General features: G+C 40.3%; 1 protein-coding gene across 1 annotated transcript; it reads right to left on the bottom strand.

Annotated features, from left to right (window-relative positions):
• Positions 1-1,013: 1,013 nt before the first annotated feature.
• On the bottom strand, positions 1,014-5,733 carry si:cabz01085394.1 (mucin-5AC). Its single transcript, XM_052140560.1, has 2 exons — positions 3,588-5,733; positions 1,014-1,505 (listed from the first exon to the last, which is right to left on the bottom strand). Exons 1-2 carry the CDS (start codon positions 5,265-5,267, stop codon positions 1,026-1,028), a joined length of 2,160 nt encoding a protein of 719 aa, XP_051996520.1. The 5' UTR covers positions 5,268-5,733; the 3' UTR covers positions 1,014-1,025.
• Positions 5,734-14,176: the final 8,443 nt, after the last annotated feature.

The raw sequence follows: 14,176 nt of genomic DNA, 5'->3' as shown, positions 1-14,176 counted from the left end.
AAATCAGCCCAGAACTACACGGGAGGAGCTGGTCAATGACCTGAAAAGAGCTGGGACCACCGCTTCCAAGGTTACTGTTGGTAATACACTAAGACGCCATGGTTTGAAATCATGCATGGCACAGAAGGTTCCCCTGCTTAAACCAGCACATGTCAAGGCCCGCCTTAAGTTTGCCAATGACCATTTGGATGATCCAGAGGAGTCATGGGAGAAAGTCATGTGGTCAGATGAGACCAAAATAGAACTTTTTGGTCATAATTCCACTAACCGTGTTTGGAGGAAGAAGAATGATGAGTACCATCCCAAGAACACCATCCCTACTGTGAAGCATGGGGGTGGTAGCATCATGCTTTGGGGGTGTTTTTCTGCACATGGGACAGGGCTGACTGCACTGTATTAAGGAGAGGATGACCGGGGCCATGTATTGCGAGATTTTGGGGAACAACCTCCTTCCCTCAGTTAGAGCATTGAAGATGGGTCGAGGCTGGGTCTTCCAACATGACAATGACCAAGCACACAGCCAGGATAACCAAGGAGTGGCTCTGTAAGAAGCATATCAAGGTTCTGGCGTGGCCTAGCCAGTCTCCAGACCTAAACCCAATAGAGAATCTTTGGAGGGAGCTCAAACTCCGTGTTTCTCAGTGACAGCCCAGAAACCTGACTGATCTAGAGAAGATCTGTGTGGAGGAGTGGGCCAAAATCCCTCCTGCAGTGTGTGCAAACCTGGTGAAAAACTACAGGAAACATTTGACCTCTGTAATTGCAAACAAAGGCTACTGTACCAAATATTAACATTGATTTTCTCAGGTGTTCAAATACTTATTTGCAGCTGTATCATACAAATAAATAGTTAAAAAATCATACATTGTGATTTCTGGATTTTTTTTTTTAGATTATGTCTCTCACAGTGGACATGCACCTACGATGACAATTTCAGACCCCTCCATGATTTCCAAGTGGGAGAACTTGCAAAATAGCAGGGTGTTCAAATACTTATTTTCCTCACTGTACTTGTCAAGAGCACTTCAAGGACTTGAATCTGTTGTCATAATGGTGGCTTGTTGTACCAGTGGGTGATTAAAGGTGATCGTTTTAAACTCAGGCACATTGGGTTCGTTTAGGAAAAACACAATGACGCCCCTTTCCGACTTTACAGACATATCAATGTTTCCGTCTCCAGCGGTGTTGCCGGATGATGTCGAGTTTGTTTGACCCGTTGGTGTTGAAGGTACCTTGTTGTTTGCGAGGGTGTCTGTGGTTGTTGTTCCTTTTGAATCAACATTATCTAGCCCTGTTTGAATGTACGTGGATGTCCCAAATGTTGACGGGGTGGACACAAGGACTGAATTGGAGTCTTTTCTTACAGTTGTGAGAGCAGATGATGGAGACATAGAAGATGAGTCTAAGGGGCTGTTGTATGTTGTCTGGCTTTCTTGAGTGGTTGGAAAAATTGTGGATGTGTCCATAGGTTTGGGGTTGGAGTCAGCTTGTCTTGAAACTGCTTCCTGTGAAGATGTAAAGAAAAATGGTAGAATGTGAGAGCCAGGTCAAAGGGTAAAGATAGTTTCTATGACTGAAATGGTATGGTTTGTGGTTTGCTATGTGCACAGTGGCCCCAAAAAGTATTTGGACACTTTTGGATGGTAAAGTCACACTTACAAATGTCTGCATTTCATTGCATTAGATAGCAAAATTTGAATTTAGATAGGAGGCTTTTTTGCTCAGTGACTTTGAATCTTTGGTGTTCTTCAGATTTTTACTGGATGTATGAAGTCAGTTCCCCTCAAGAGCACACAGGTGGTGATCAGCACATTCACAATCAACAATATAAACTTATACAAAGGCCCTGATTTACTAAGATCCCAACTTATATGCTTGCACAATCTATCAAATTGCAATGTGCTTAATGGGTGTATTGCAAGTGATTTAATAAGAATATCTGTGAAATAACCACATAAGCTAATATATTGGGCACACCCTCCAAAAATAGGCTTTTAAGAAAATGCTAAATAATTGAACTTAAAGCTACTCTTCGTGATTACACACACCCGGCCCCTAATCAGGCTAATCAAGCCTCAGAGAGGGATAAAGGCCAAATGAAGACTGCAGTGGGACAGAGAGAGGTTTACGGGCAGCTGTCCGACACCTTAGTGTGTGTTTGTCTTTTTGTTTAGTTCTTAATTAAACTATTATTGATATTGTCAAGCCGGTTCTCGCCTCCTTCTTTCCATTAATCCCTTTACAGTGGTGCCGAAATCTGGGAAGGAGGAGGGATACACCGTATTGGAGTTCTAAGGAGCAGCCGTGGCCATCCGCTGGAAGACAGAGAAGGGGCTCCTAACCGACCGCCTGTAGCAGTCAGGGCCACTGCCAGGGACGGAGGAGACCCCTACCAGCCGCTGAAACGTGATGGGTTATGAGACCGCCAACCGTAAACAGGGAAGGGCTCCTTACCAACCACCTGGAGCAAAGAGAACCACTGCCAGGGGCGGGGGAGACACCTGCTGTTTCCCGAGAACGCGGCGGGGCATTCTGTCCACCAGGGCATGATCGTAGGTGCCACATTTTATTTTGTTTCCCTTAGGAATTAGTTTCCCTAATTCCCTTTCCCATTAGGCACGCCCTTTATACATATAACAAATATAAATATATGAAAAACAAAATAAACATGCCTCTTAATGTGTAGATCTTTGCTGGAATTTTGCAAATTAATTGCTCTTATTTTCTCTCAATGTGAGTTTGTTTCATCTTTATATCTGCAGTTTTAATTCCTTCCCCAGATTATTCTTGAGAAAAAGTGAAAAGCCCAATGCTTTGTCAAGTTCTGTTTCTGCTGTCCTCAAAGTAATCCTCAAAGACACAAATAGCCACAAAGTAATATTTTTCATGACTCATTTAATCGCATTTCAGCTCCCACTAATACTTTGCGTTATGAATAAATTATGCAAATGACTATGTACTGCTCATAGCTTTACTGTTTGCATATTTTATATATGCTGCTGCTGTTATTGTATTTATTCTAACTTGAAGTTATTTGTCATTTTGTGATTATTCAGAGCTCATCTTATACTTAATATGTTGTCTTTGGTTGTCTCCATTATTGTGATTTGTATGTCAAATAATGAGATCCATGTGAGGGACAGTGTTATAGCATATATGTGAATATGTGCTACGATGTGCAAATCATTTCAAAATAAAAGCCTGCCGAAGTTTATGGAAAATTCACTGTAATGGGATCCGCACAGGCATGTTGAAACCCTGGGCGGCCGCCTTTATTGCCTGTAGGGTGGGCCGGTACTTGTGCTGCTATGTGCCGTCCCAAATTACACAGCAACCCAACGGAAAACCACCAGGTGCTCCTGATGGCCATTCCGCCCCTGACTGCTTGTCTTCATTTTGACCAATATCATTTGTTTTATAATTTGAAACCAAACAAACAGATTGTTGTGAAATGTTTCCCTTGGTAAGTGGCTTGTGCTATCTGTTTTTCAAATAAATCCTACTTGGTCTTGCTACTTGGAAATGATATTTTGCTATAGAATGCAAAGAAATGTTTGGGGCCACTGAATGTCATGCAGATAATGTACCTCAGTTTGGAGAGAGTTGGCAACTGGGCTGGACGTTGTTTTAGATGTCATTGTAGCAGTAGAATTTATCCCTGAAGATGGGTTATGATTATTAGCAGTATCCGTTGTTGTAGGAGACACATCAGTGGATGTTGATGAAGAGTCTGTAGTTGCTAAAGTGGATATTGTAATGAATGGTTCATTGCCTAGTGGATCAGTTGTAGCCATTGATTCAGAATATGGGGTTGGTTCTGTGACACCTTTGTTGGTTGAGGATCCATTTGTTGACAGTTGTGTCGTGGAATAGCCTGTAGATATTGGCTTGGCTAATGTTCCAGGGGTTGCATCTGAAGTGGGAATATTGTTAACTGAGGTTTGCTCTAGATTTGCCTGTGTGTTGTTATTGAGGATGGGAGTAGTATTGTCTTTATCCACATGAGTTGTCTTAAAAGGCTCAGAGGTCACACTATGTGTTTCAAATGTAGTCGATATGTCTTCACTAGTTGTTTTAGGATTTATGCTTTTAGTGTTGGCTGCAGAATTCATTCCAGTTGTTGGTTCTTGGGCAGCAGTTGACAGGTGTGCTGTAGAGTAGCTTGTAGCTCTTGGCGTGGTTAATGTTTCAGAAGTAGGAATATTGCTTACTCTGGTTTGTTCAGTGGTGGTGGTAGCTGAAATGGATTTTGTCACATTATTTGGTGTAGACGTGTTTACATCAGTTGTGTTGCTACCAGTGTTGAGAAGATCACTTGAGGTGATTGTTGGGTAAGTGGGACTATCTGTAGTACTGATAGATGCAAGAATTTCATTCATAGATGCGTTTCTTGGTAGTGAAGTTGGTGCCATCACAGTTGTCTTGATGTATGGTGTATCTGTGGGAACCGTTAGACTATTGGGATTATTGGTGTTGGAGACTCGAGTATTGTTTGCTGACTCAAGCAAATGTGATGTTGTAGCAGTAGAATTTATCCCTGAAGATGGGTTATGATTATTAGCAGCATCCGTTGTTGTAGAAGACACATCAGTGGATGTGGATGAAGAGTCTGTAGTTGCTAAAGTGGATATTGTAATGAATGGTTCATTGCCTAGTGGATCAGTTGTAGCCGTTGATTCAGAATATGGGGTTGGTTCTGTGACACCTTTGTTGGTTGAGGATCCATTTGTTGACAGTTGTGTCGTGGAATAGCCTGTAGATATTGGCTTGGCTAATGTTCCAGGGGTTGCATCTGAAGTGGGAATATTGTTAACTGAGGTTTGCTCTAGATTTCCCTGTGTGTTGTTATTGAGGATGGGAGTAGTATTGTCTTTATCCACATGAGTTGTCTTAAAAGGCTCAGAGGTCACACTATGTGTTTCAAATGTAGTCGATATGTCTTCACTAGTTGTTTTAGGATTTATGCTTTTAGTGTTGCCTGCAGAATTCATTCCAGTTGTTGGTTCTTGGGCAGCAGTTGACAGGTATTCTGTAGAGTAGCTTGTAGCTCTTGGCGTGGTTAATGTTTCAGTGGTTGTTTTAGAAGTAGGAATATTGCTTACTCTGGTTTGTTCAGTGGTGGTGGTAGCTGAAATGGGTTTTGTCACATTATTTGATGTAGACGTGTTTACATCAGTTGTGTTGCTAACCAGTGTTGAGAAGATCACTTGAGGTGATTGTTGGGAAAGTGGGACTATCTGTAGTACTGATAGAGGCAAGACGTTCATTCATAGATGCGTTTCCTGGTAGTGAAGTTGATGCCATCACAGCTTTCTTGGTGTCTAGTGATTCTGTGGAATTCATCAGACTTTTGGTACTATAGGTGATGGAGACCTGAGTATTGTTTACAGACATATGCTGCTGTGATGCTGTAGCAGTAGAATTTATCCCTGAAGATGGGTTATGATTATTATCAGTATCCGTTGTTGTAGAAGACACATCAGTGAATGTGAATGAAGAGTCTGTAGTTGCTATAGTGGATATTGTAATGAATGGTTCATTGCTTAGTGGATCAGTTGTAGCCATTGATTCAGAATATCGGGTTGGATCTGTGACACTTTTGCTGGTTGAGGATCCATTTGTTGACAGTTGTGTCGTGGAATAGCCTGTAGATATTGGCTTGGCTAATGTTCCAGGGGTTGCTTCTGAAGTTGGAATATTGTTAACTGAGGTTTGCTCTAGATTTCCCTGTGTATTGTTATTGAGGATGGGAGTAGTATTGTCTTTATCCACATGAGTTGTCTTAAAAGGCTCAGAGGTCACACTATGTGTTTCAAATGTAGTCGATATGTCTTCACTAGTTGTTTTAGGATTTATGCTTTTAGTGTTGCCTGCAGAATTCATTCCAGTTGTTGGTTCTTGGGCAGCAGTTGACAGGTATTCTGTAGAGTAGCTTGTAGCTCTTGGCGTGGTTAATGTTTCAGTGGTTGTTTTAGAAGCAGGAATATTGCTTACTCTGGTTTGTTCAGTGGTGGTGGTAGCTGAAATGGGTTTTGTCACATTATTTGATGTAGACGTGTTTACATCAGTTGTGTTGCTACCAGTGTTGAGAAGATCACTTGAGGTGATTGTTGGGTAAGTGGGACTATCTGTAGTACTGATAGAGGCAAGACTTTCATTCATAGATGCGTTTCTTGGTAGTGAAGTTGATGCCATCACAGTTGTCTTGATGTATGGTGTATCTGTGGGAACCGTTAGACTATTGGGATTATTGGTGTTGGAGACTCGAGTATTGTTTGCTGACTCAAGCAAATGTGATGTTGTAGCAGAAGAATTTATCCCTGAAGATGGGTTATGATTATTAGCAGCATCCGTTGTTGTAGAAGACACATCAGTGGATGTGGATGAAGAGTCTGTAGTTGCTAAAGTGGATATTGTAATGAATGGTTCATTGCCTAGTGGATCAGTTGTAGCCGTTGATTCAGAATATGGGGTTGGTTCTGTGACACCTTTGTTGGTTGAGGATCCATTTGTTGACAGTTGTGTCGTGGAATAGCCTGTAGATATTGGCTTGGCTAATGTTCCAGGGGTTGCATCTGAAGTGGGAATATTGTTAACTGAGGTTTGCTCTAGATTTGCCTGTGTGTTGTTATTGAGGATGGGAGTAGTATTGTCTTTATCCACATGAGTTGTCTTAAAAGGCTCAGAGGTCACACTATGTGTTTCAAATGTAGTCGATATGTCTTCACTAGTTGTTTTAGGATTTATGCTTTTAGTGTTGCCTGCAGAATTCATTCCAGTTGTTGTTTCTTGGGCAGCAGTTGACAGGTATTCTGTAGAGTAGCTTGTAGCTCTTGGCGTGGTTAATGTTTCAGTGGTTGTTTTAGAAGCAGGAATATTGCTTACTCTGGTTTGTTCAGTGGTGGTGGTAGCTGAAATGGGTTTTGTCACATTATTTGGTGTAGACATGTTTACATCAGTTGTGTTGCTACCAGTGTTGAGAAGATCACTTGAGGTGATTGTTGGGAAAGTGGGACTATCTGTAGTACTGATAGAGGCAAGACTTTCATTCATAGATGCGTTTCCTGGTAGTGAAGTTGATGCCATCACAGCTTTCTTGGTGTCTAGTGATTCTGTGGAATTCATCAGACTTTTGGTACTATAGGTGATGGAGACTCGAGTATTGTTTACAGACATATGCTGCTGTGATGCTGTAGCAGTAGAATTTATCCCTGAAGATGGGTTATGATTATTAGCAGCATCCGTTGTTGTAGAAGACACATCAGTGGATGTGGATGAAGAGTCTGTAGTTGCTAAAGTGGATATTGTAATGAATGGTTCATTGCCTAGTGGATCAGTTGTAGCCATTGATTCAGAATATCGGGTTGGATCTGTGACACTTTTGCTGGTTGAGGATCCATTTGTTGACAGTTGTGTCGTGGAATAGCCTGTAGATATTGGCTTGGCTAATGTTCCAGGGGTTGCATCTGAAGTGGGAATATTGTTAACTGAGGTTTGCTCTAGATTTCCCTGTGTATTGTTATTGAGGATGGGAGTAGTATTGTCTTTATCCACATGAGTTGTCTTAAAAGGCTCAGAGGTCACACTATGTGTTTCAAATGTAGTCGATATGTCTTCACTAGTTGTTTTAGGATTTATGCTTTTAGTGTTGCCTGCAGAATTCATTCCAGTTGTTGGTTCTTGGGCAGCAGTTGACAGGTATTCTGTAGAGTAGCTTGTAGCTCTTGGCGTGGTTAATGTTTCAGGGGTTGTTTTAGAAGCAGGATTATTGCTTACTCTGGTTTGTTCAGTGGTGGTGGTAGCTGAAATGGGTTTTGTCACATTATTTGGTGTAGACGTGTTTACATCAGTTGTGTTGCTACCAGTGTTGAGAAGATCACTTGAGGTGATTGTTGGGTAAGTGGGACTATCTGTAGTACTGATAGAGGCAAGACTTTCATTCATAGATGCGTTTCTTGGTAGTGAAGTTGATGCCATCACAGTTGTCTTGATGTATGGTGTATCTGTGGGAACCGTTAGACTATTGGGATTATTGGTGTTGGAGACTCGAGTATTGTTTGCTGACTCAAGCAAATGTGATGTTGTAGCAGAAGAATTTATCCCTGAAGATGGGTTATGATTATTAGCAGTATCTGTTGTTGTAGAAGACACATCAGTGGATGTGAATGAAGAGTCTGTAGTTGCTAAAGTTGTTCTAAGGAATGTTTTAGTGTCTAGTGGTTCAATTGTAGTCGATGATTCGGAACTTCTGCTGGTTGAGGATCCATTTGTTGACAGTTGTGTTGTTGTAAAGCCAGTAGTTCTTGGCATGGCTAATGTTTCATTAGTTGTTTCTGAAGTGGAAAAATTGCTAACTGAGGGTTGCTCTAAAGTTGCCTGTGTATTTGTATTTAGGGTGGAAATATGAGTATTTGTATCCACATGAGTCATGTTTGAGGGCTCAGTTGTCACACTATGTGTTTCAAATATAGTTGATATATCTTCACTGGTTGTTTTAAGATTTATACTTGTACTTATACTTGTAGTGCTGTCTGCTGAATCTATCCCAGCTCCATTAGTAGAAGTTAAATGCTCTGCTGCATTTGTGTTTTCATGAGAAGTGTTTTGAGGTGCAGAGGTCTGAGAAACATTTGTCGAGAAGTTTGTGGAAGAACTAGTAGCAGTAGACTGAGCTGGCTGTGAGCGTGTGGGAGGACTAGTCTGGCCGTTGTTTGACAGAAGTGATGAAAGAAAAATGGCTGCAAATAGAAAATAATATATTTGAAATCATCTCTCTCTCTCTCAAAAATAATGCAAGTGAACATGACTTGTGTAAAATGATTGTTGTTCTTTAAGGGTCATTCTAAGTCAACTCAATCAGAGGTCCCAAGCTCAGTTTTGTTTTTTATAGTAGTTTTTTATTGATAGCCAAATATTAAATGCCATGGATCAATATTTCCTGAGTAATTAAATTTTGTAGAAGAGGGTCAAAAGAACAAATGTCATCTATTTTAATGCTCTTTATGGTTAAATCCCAAAGATTCGGGGCACTCAGTGTGGCTCCATCCATAAACTGTAAAATTGTACCCATATTCAAATGTCGAAAAACAAACGTGGGTCCAATTGTATGAAGCTAGTTGTTCATGAACATCAAAACAAAGGTCTGTGGTACAATTATTGTTGAAACTTAAAATGTACCTTTATTTATTTGATTTTCTGGAGTACAAAAATAGACTATTACTATCAATAAGCGACAGGGCTGGACTGGGAAGAGAAATCGTCCCAGGATTTTACATAGCAACTGGCCCAAAATTTGAGCGGGGGTGGGGGGGTGTTCGCTGCACTTTTCTGCATATCGTGGCACCGTTTTGTGGTCCGTTTTGCATAACGTGCCAGCTCATTTTAGCTTATTTTATCCGCGGCCCATTCGGCCCGTTTCGCGGCCGACCCACCGATCGGTTCTCCCGATGGCCAGCCCGCCCCTGATTGGCCCCAAAGTGCGTCGGCCCACCGGAAAAATGCCCAGTATGCCAGATTACCAGTCCAGCCCTGATAAGCGACACATGTGGCTCCTTGTTTAGTGCAATATCTACGTATATCTAGTGCTTATTTATTTTATTATTCTTTTTCTGCCCTTCAAGAGTCTGGGCATCAGAGCCCCTACTTTTGGTGGGGTGGTCCCATATCCCACTCACTATTCAGGTGCACACACACATCCATCTGACACTAAGTGGCACTATATTAGCACAAGTACTTATTCGCTTTGAAATCTGGAACTGTATGAGTCAGAATAAAAATTATATTTGGGTCAACATGGAGAAAATTGCCGACCCCCTCTTCAAAACAATGGATCACTCAGAACATTTATCATTTATGTTTAACTTGATAAAATGTATTAACACAATAAAAAACTTTTACATTTGACATTGATTAACCCTTAAGCGATAATTCAATTAAAATGTTAATTCTTTCATCATTTACACACTAATTCTAATACTCCCAAAAATGCCAGATTTACACTAGGACACACTTGAATAAATGTTTCTTGTATTTTTAACTGAATGTCAGGGTAATGTCACACAAAGTGCAATGAAATTTACATTTACATTTATGCATTTGTCAGACGCTTTTATCCAAAGTGACTTACAGTGCACTTATTACAGGGACAATCCCCCCGGAGCAACCTGGAGTTAAGTGTCTTACTCAAGGACACAATGGTGATGGCTGTAGGGATCAAACCAGCAACCTTCTGAGTACCAATGTATTATACAGTGCACTTATTACAGGGACAATCCCCCCGGAGCAACCTGGAGTTAAGTGCCTTACTCAAGGACACAATGGTGGTGGCTGTGGGGATCGAACCAGCAACCTTCTGATTACCAGTGATGTGCTTTAGTCCACTACGCCACCACCACTCCGTACTCCACTCCAAATAAATATGCATTGAATAATATTTATCTATTTATTTATTTTTGGTAGATTTACATAGCTAAATTAAATCATTCATTAAAAACATTCATTATTGTAGGATATTATATTCTGTGTATAATATGTGCATGTAAAATATTCCTTATGATACACCAAATAGATACCAAAGTATGCACTGGAAAATGTAGGTATTTAAGAGATGTGAATCATTCTCATAACACATGACATAACTCACCCCAGAAGAGCAGGAATGCAGCTTTACACCACATGATCTGTAGCTCACCAATCAAAGGGAAATCTGAGAAGGGGAACAATTAAATGTCAAAAGCTGTTGCATTTTTATTTTAATTAGTGTCATCATTGCTTTTATAGTTTCAGGCACCAGATATTGTTCAGCTGCAGTTCACACAATGCCAGCGACGGCACAGCAACAAATCATTCATTTTCAATTATAGCTGGCAATATGTGGGCGCGAGGATGTGGGCATTTCCGTGTGATAGTTTCATGCGTGGATCAGTGACGCACCATAAAGCAATTCTATTTTAGTTTTTGTTTTGATTCTGGGAGGCTAATCTGCTAATCTGTTAATCAGTATTGAAAGATCAAAGCACTGACAGGTTTTGTTATCATATATTTTGGCTGATAATATGCTCCTGTGCACAGAAGATCTCTCCCTGTTATTGTAAAATAGTCTTGATAATTAACGATGAGATTCAATCTTTCCTATCACCAACCCAACATTGGCTAATATAGTAAACGAATGGAGAAAATCAGTGTCATCTACAGACTATGGCCAATACAAACATTCAAAACGTGTTCATAAAATGTATTTTAATCTCAGCTTTGCCTTTTTCAGCTGCATTTGAAATGGAAGCATATGGGCATTTTATTTATGTCCATTTTGATTGGTCTGTTTTCTTTCGAGAGGCGTGTTTATGCTGTCAGCCTCCACTTGCATTCATACCGATTCATAAAGTCCCTTTCAAGGCATACAAGAGCAGCTCCTATCGACTTGAGTGAGGAGAGACTGAACTCTTTAAAACGGCTCAAGATTACGATTAAAGAACATATTTCTAAATCAGCAGTAAACTCAATGGGATCACAAAAGTGCTTCTTTAGCGCATATCATGTCAAAAACGCTATTTTTCAGTCTTTTATCTAAAAGGTGATTGGCTCTTTTACCTGTAAGGCGGGACTTCCTCTTCTACACTCACCATACTGGGTGTAACCTTTATGTGTTGATGTCATTACACTGACATACACTTCACAACACACACACACACACACACACACACACACACACACACACACACACACACACAGCGCTTCCCTGTCACTGTCAAAATGGAGGAAGGCCCTCTTAACACTATTTGATGAACAAAACAAGCTCAAGACTTGTGATAGACATCAAGTAGATTTCAACGTATTTGAGAGGCGCATATTAGCCACACCAGAAGCACGTCAAGTCTTAACTATCACCAAAATGCAGAATGAGATGTTTTTTGTCTGCAAGCGCTTTTCATGTGGAGTTCAAAGCGGCGCTTGATGCAAATCATGAACGCAGCTTCACGATTGCTGTAACACAGCGGATAGTTACAGCCTACTGGCAGATTAATATTGATGATTTAAGAGATTTAATGCCCATTGCAATGATTATGGAAGCTATGGGGACACTTTGGGAAACATTAATTGTTTTAATGAATTGGTGATATTTTAGTGCATTTCTGTCTTTATATTGTGGGAGGCTTTGTTTGGAAAATGTTACTAAATATTATATTGCTACATATTGTTTTGTTTTATTTCCTAAGATGTAAATAAATGCATTTTGACAGAAAAAGAAGTATATATACTGTCAAATTTTAGCACAAATTTGAGGGGGATTGTCCCTGTAATAAGTGCTCTGTATAATACATTGGTACTCAGAAGGTTGCTGGTTTGATCCCCACAGTCACCACCATTGTGTCCTTGAGTAAGGCACTTAACTCCAGGTTGTTCTGGGGGGATTGTCCCTGTAATAAGTGCTCTGTAATTCACTTTGGATAAAAGCATCTGCCAAATGCATAAATGTAAATGTCTGAAAATGATGATGTATTTGTTGTCATGTGATCCATTCAACCCAAATATGCCATGGACTCTCGATTTTGGTAAGGGACAGGAAAACAATTGCGTTTCAGCCCGTACATGAAGCGGTGATTTGTGACATGTGCAGGAAGGGGATATAAGCATTTTCATATGTTTTAGTGTGGAAGAGCAAGTTTTGAAACTCTTGAGAACAGCAGTGTAGGAGAGTGTTTCGAAAACGGCCCTTTCAAATGTATCCAGATTAAAGTGGATGTTGCCTTAGTGTGATCAAATTGGTTACTAATCATGTCTGTGCTAATAGTGCAACGTTAATTGCTGCGGGCATTATTGACCGGGCCAATGGGGCCAGTGCCCAGGTGCCGTAGGGGGCTTTCACAATGGGCACGTTTGCTGCGGTCCTGTTCCCGGTGTCCCCCACAGCGTTGGTCTGGTTTCACACTCACTTGATTCTATCGTCCATTTGCATTCATCTTACGTCATCACAAACATGCATGGAGAACACAACGCAACTCATCATACTTTTAGTTTTTTTGTTATTTTGGTGCCATTATGCACAGCAGAGTGAAGGTGTATGTGCGCTTCATCAGATGTGCAGGGGTTCACAAACTGCATTTTTTTAGGAAACAGCTGATTGAAAGGAATCAATTTGCATCTTTGTTTACACTGTACGCTTACTCACGCTTGTGCCCATGGTGAAGTTATCTGTCATCTCCTATAATACCCTATATTTATAACCTATAATAGTACTGTATATATATATATATAGTATTTATAAGGTGTATAGACACACACACATGTTTATATTGAACATGTCAGACCCACAGACTATACAAGGACCCTTCAGTAGGACTCTGTGTCTATGAAGGCCCTTCGGCCATTGTATAAGAACAAATACAAATTTAACCTACAAAGCCGCATGCATTAAATTTGACATATGACATCCTAAAAGCTTTATGTCTGTTGTATAAATTGTACTACAGGTTCAATAACAGCTCTGTTTTAAAATGTTTTTATCCTTCATGTTTGCCATTATCCACTGTCGAGGTTTGTGAATGTATCGTTGTTTGTGTAACATCGTGATATTGTTCAAGTCATGCTTATGTTTTGTAACTGGCACAGAACCAGTTCTAGCCATTAAGAGACCCTAGGCAAAATGTATGTATGATAAGCATGTTACTGTACAAAATCGTAAAGCTGTCGCACTGTACAGCCCCTGGCCAACTACCGAGTTCATACGTCATTTGGAGGCCCCTGGCAATGCACAGGCCCTAGACGGGCACATAGCGCTTACTCTTGTAAATACAGTGTCATAATAATGAGACGTGTGTGCTGAAAAATCAAGGAAAGAAACCCACATCACTATTACCATTCAAGAACACAATTAATAATCTGACAAAGAGACCTGACAATTATTTCAAAGTATTCTAGCAGTGTGTTTAAAATAACATTATATGCAGCTACTGTGTGTCGATTTGATTTTGTTTGTGAAGCCATAGTTGTCCAGATTTAGCATTTAATTCAGTGCATTGATTCATTGTTAGCACTTCTATAAGCATGTGATTTATATGGTTACAAATATGCCCTCATTATGGTCAGAAGTGCCCATGAATATAAACTATGTGGGCAAATGTGGCTACTTTATAAAATCATTCATTACTGACACTGAGCAACAGCGTTAAGTGTTACA

The sequence above is a fragment of the Xyrauchen texanus genome, chromosome 2 (assembly GCF_025860055.1).
Source record: "Xyrauchen texanus isolate HMW12.3.18 chromosome 2, RBS_HiC_50CHRs, whole genome shotgun sequence".
NCBI classification, from domain to species: Eukaryota; Metazoa; Chordata; class Actinopteri; order Cypriniformes; family Catostomidae; genus Xyrauchen; species Xyrauchen texanus.
Note: the sequence above shows the minus strand (reverse complement) of the source record. Positions and strands in the feature narration are given on the sequence as shown.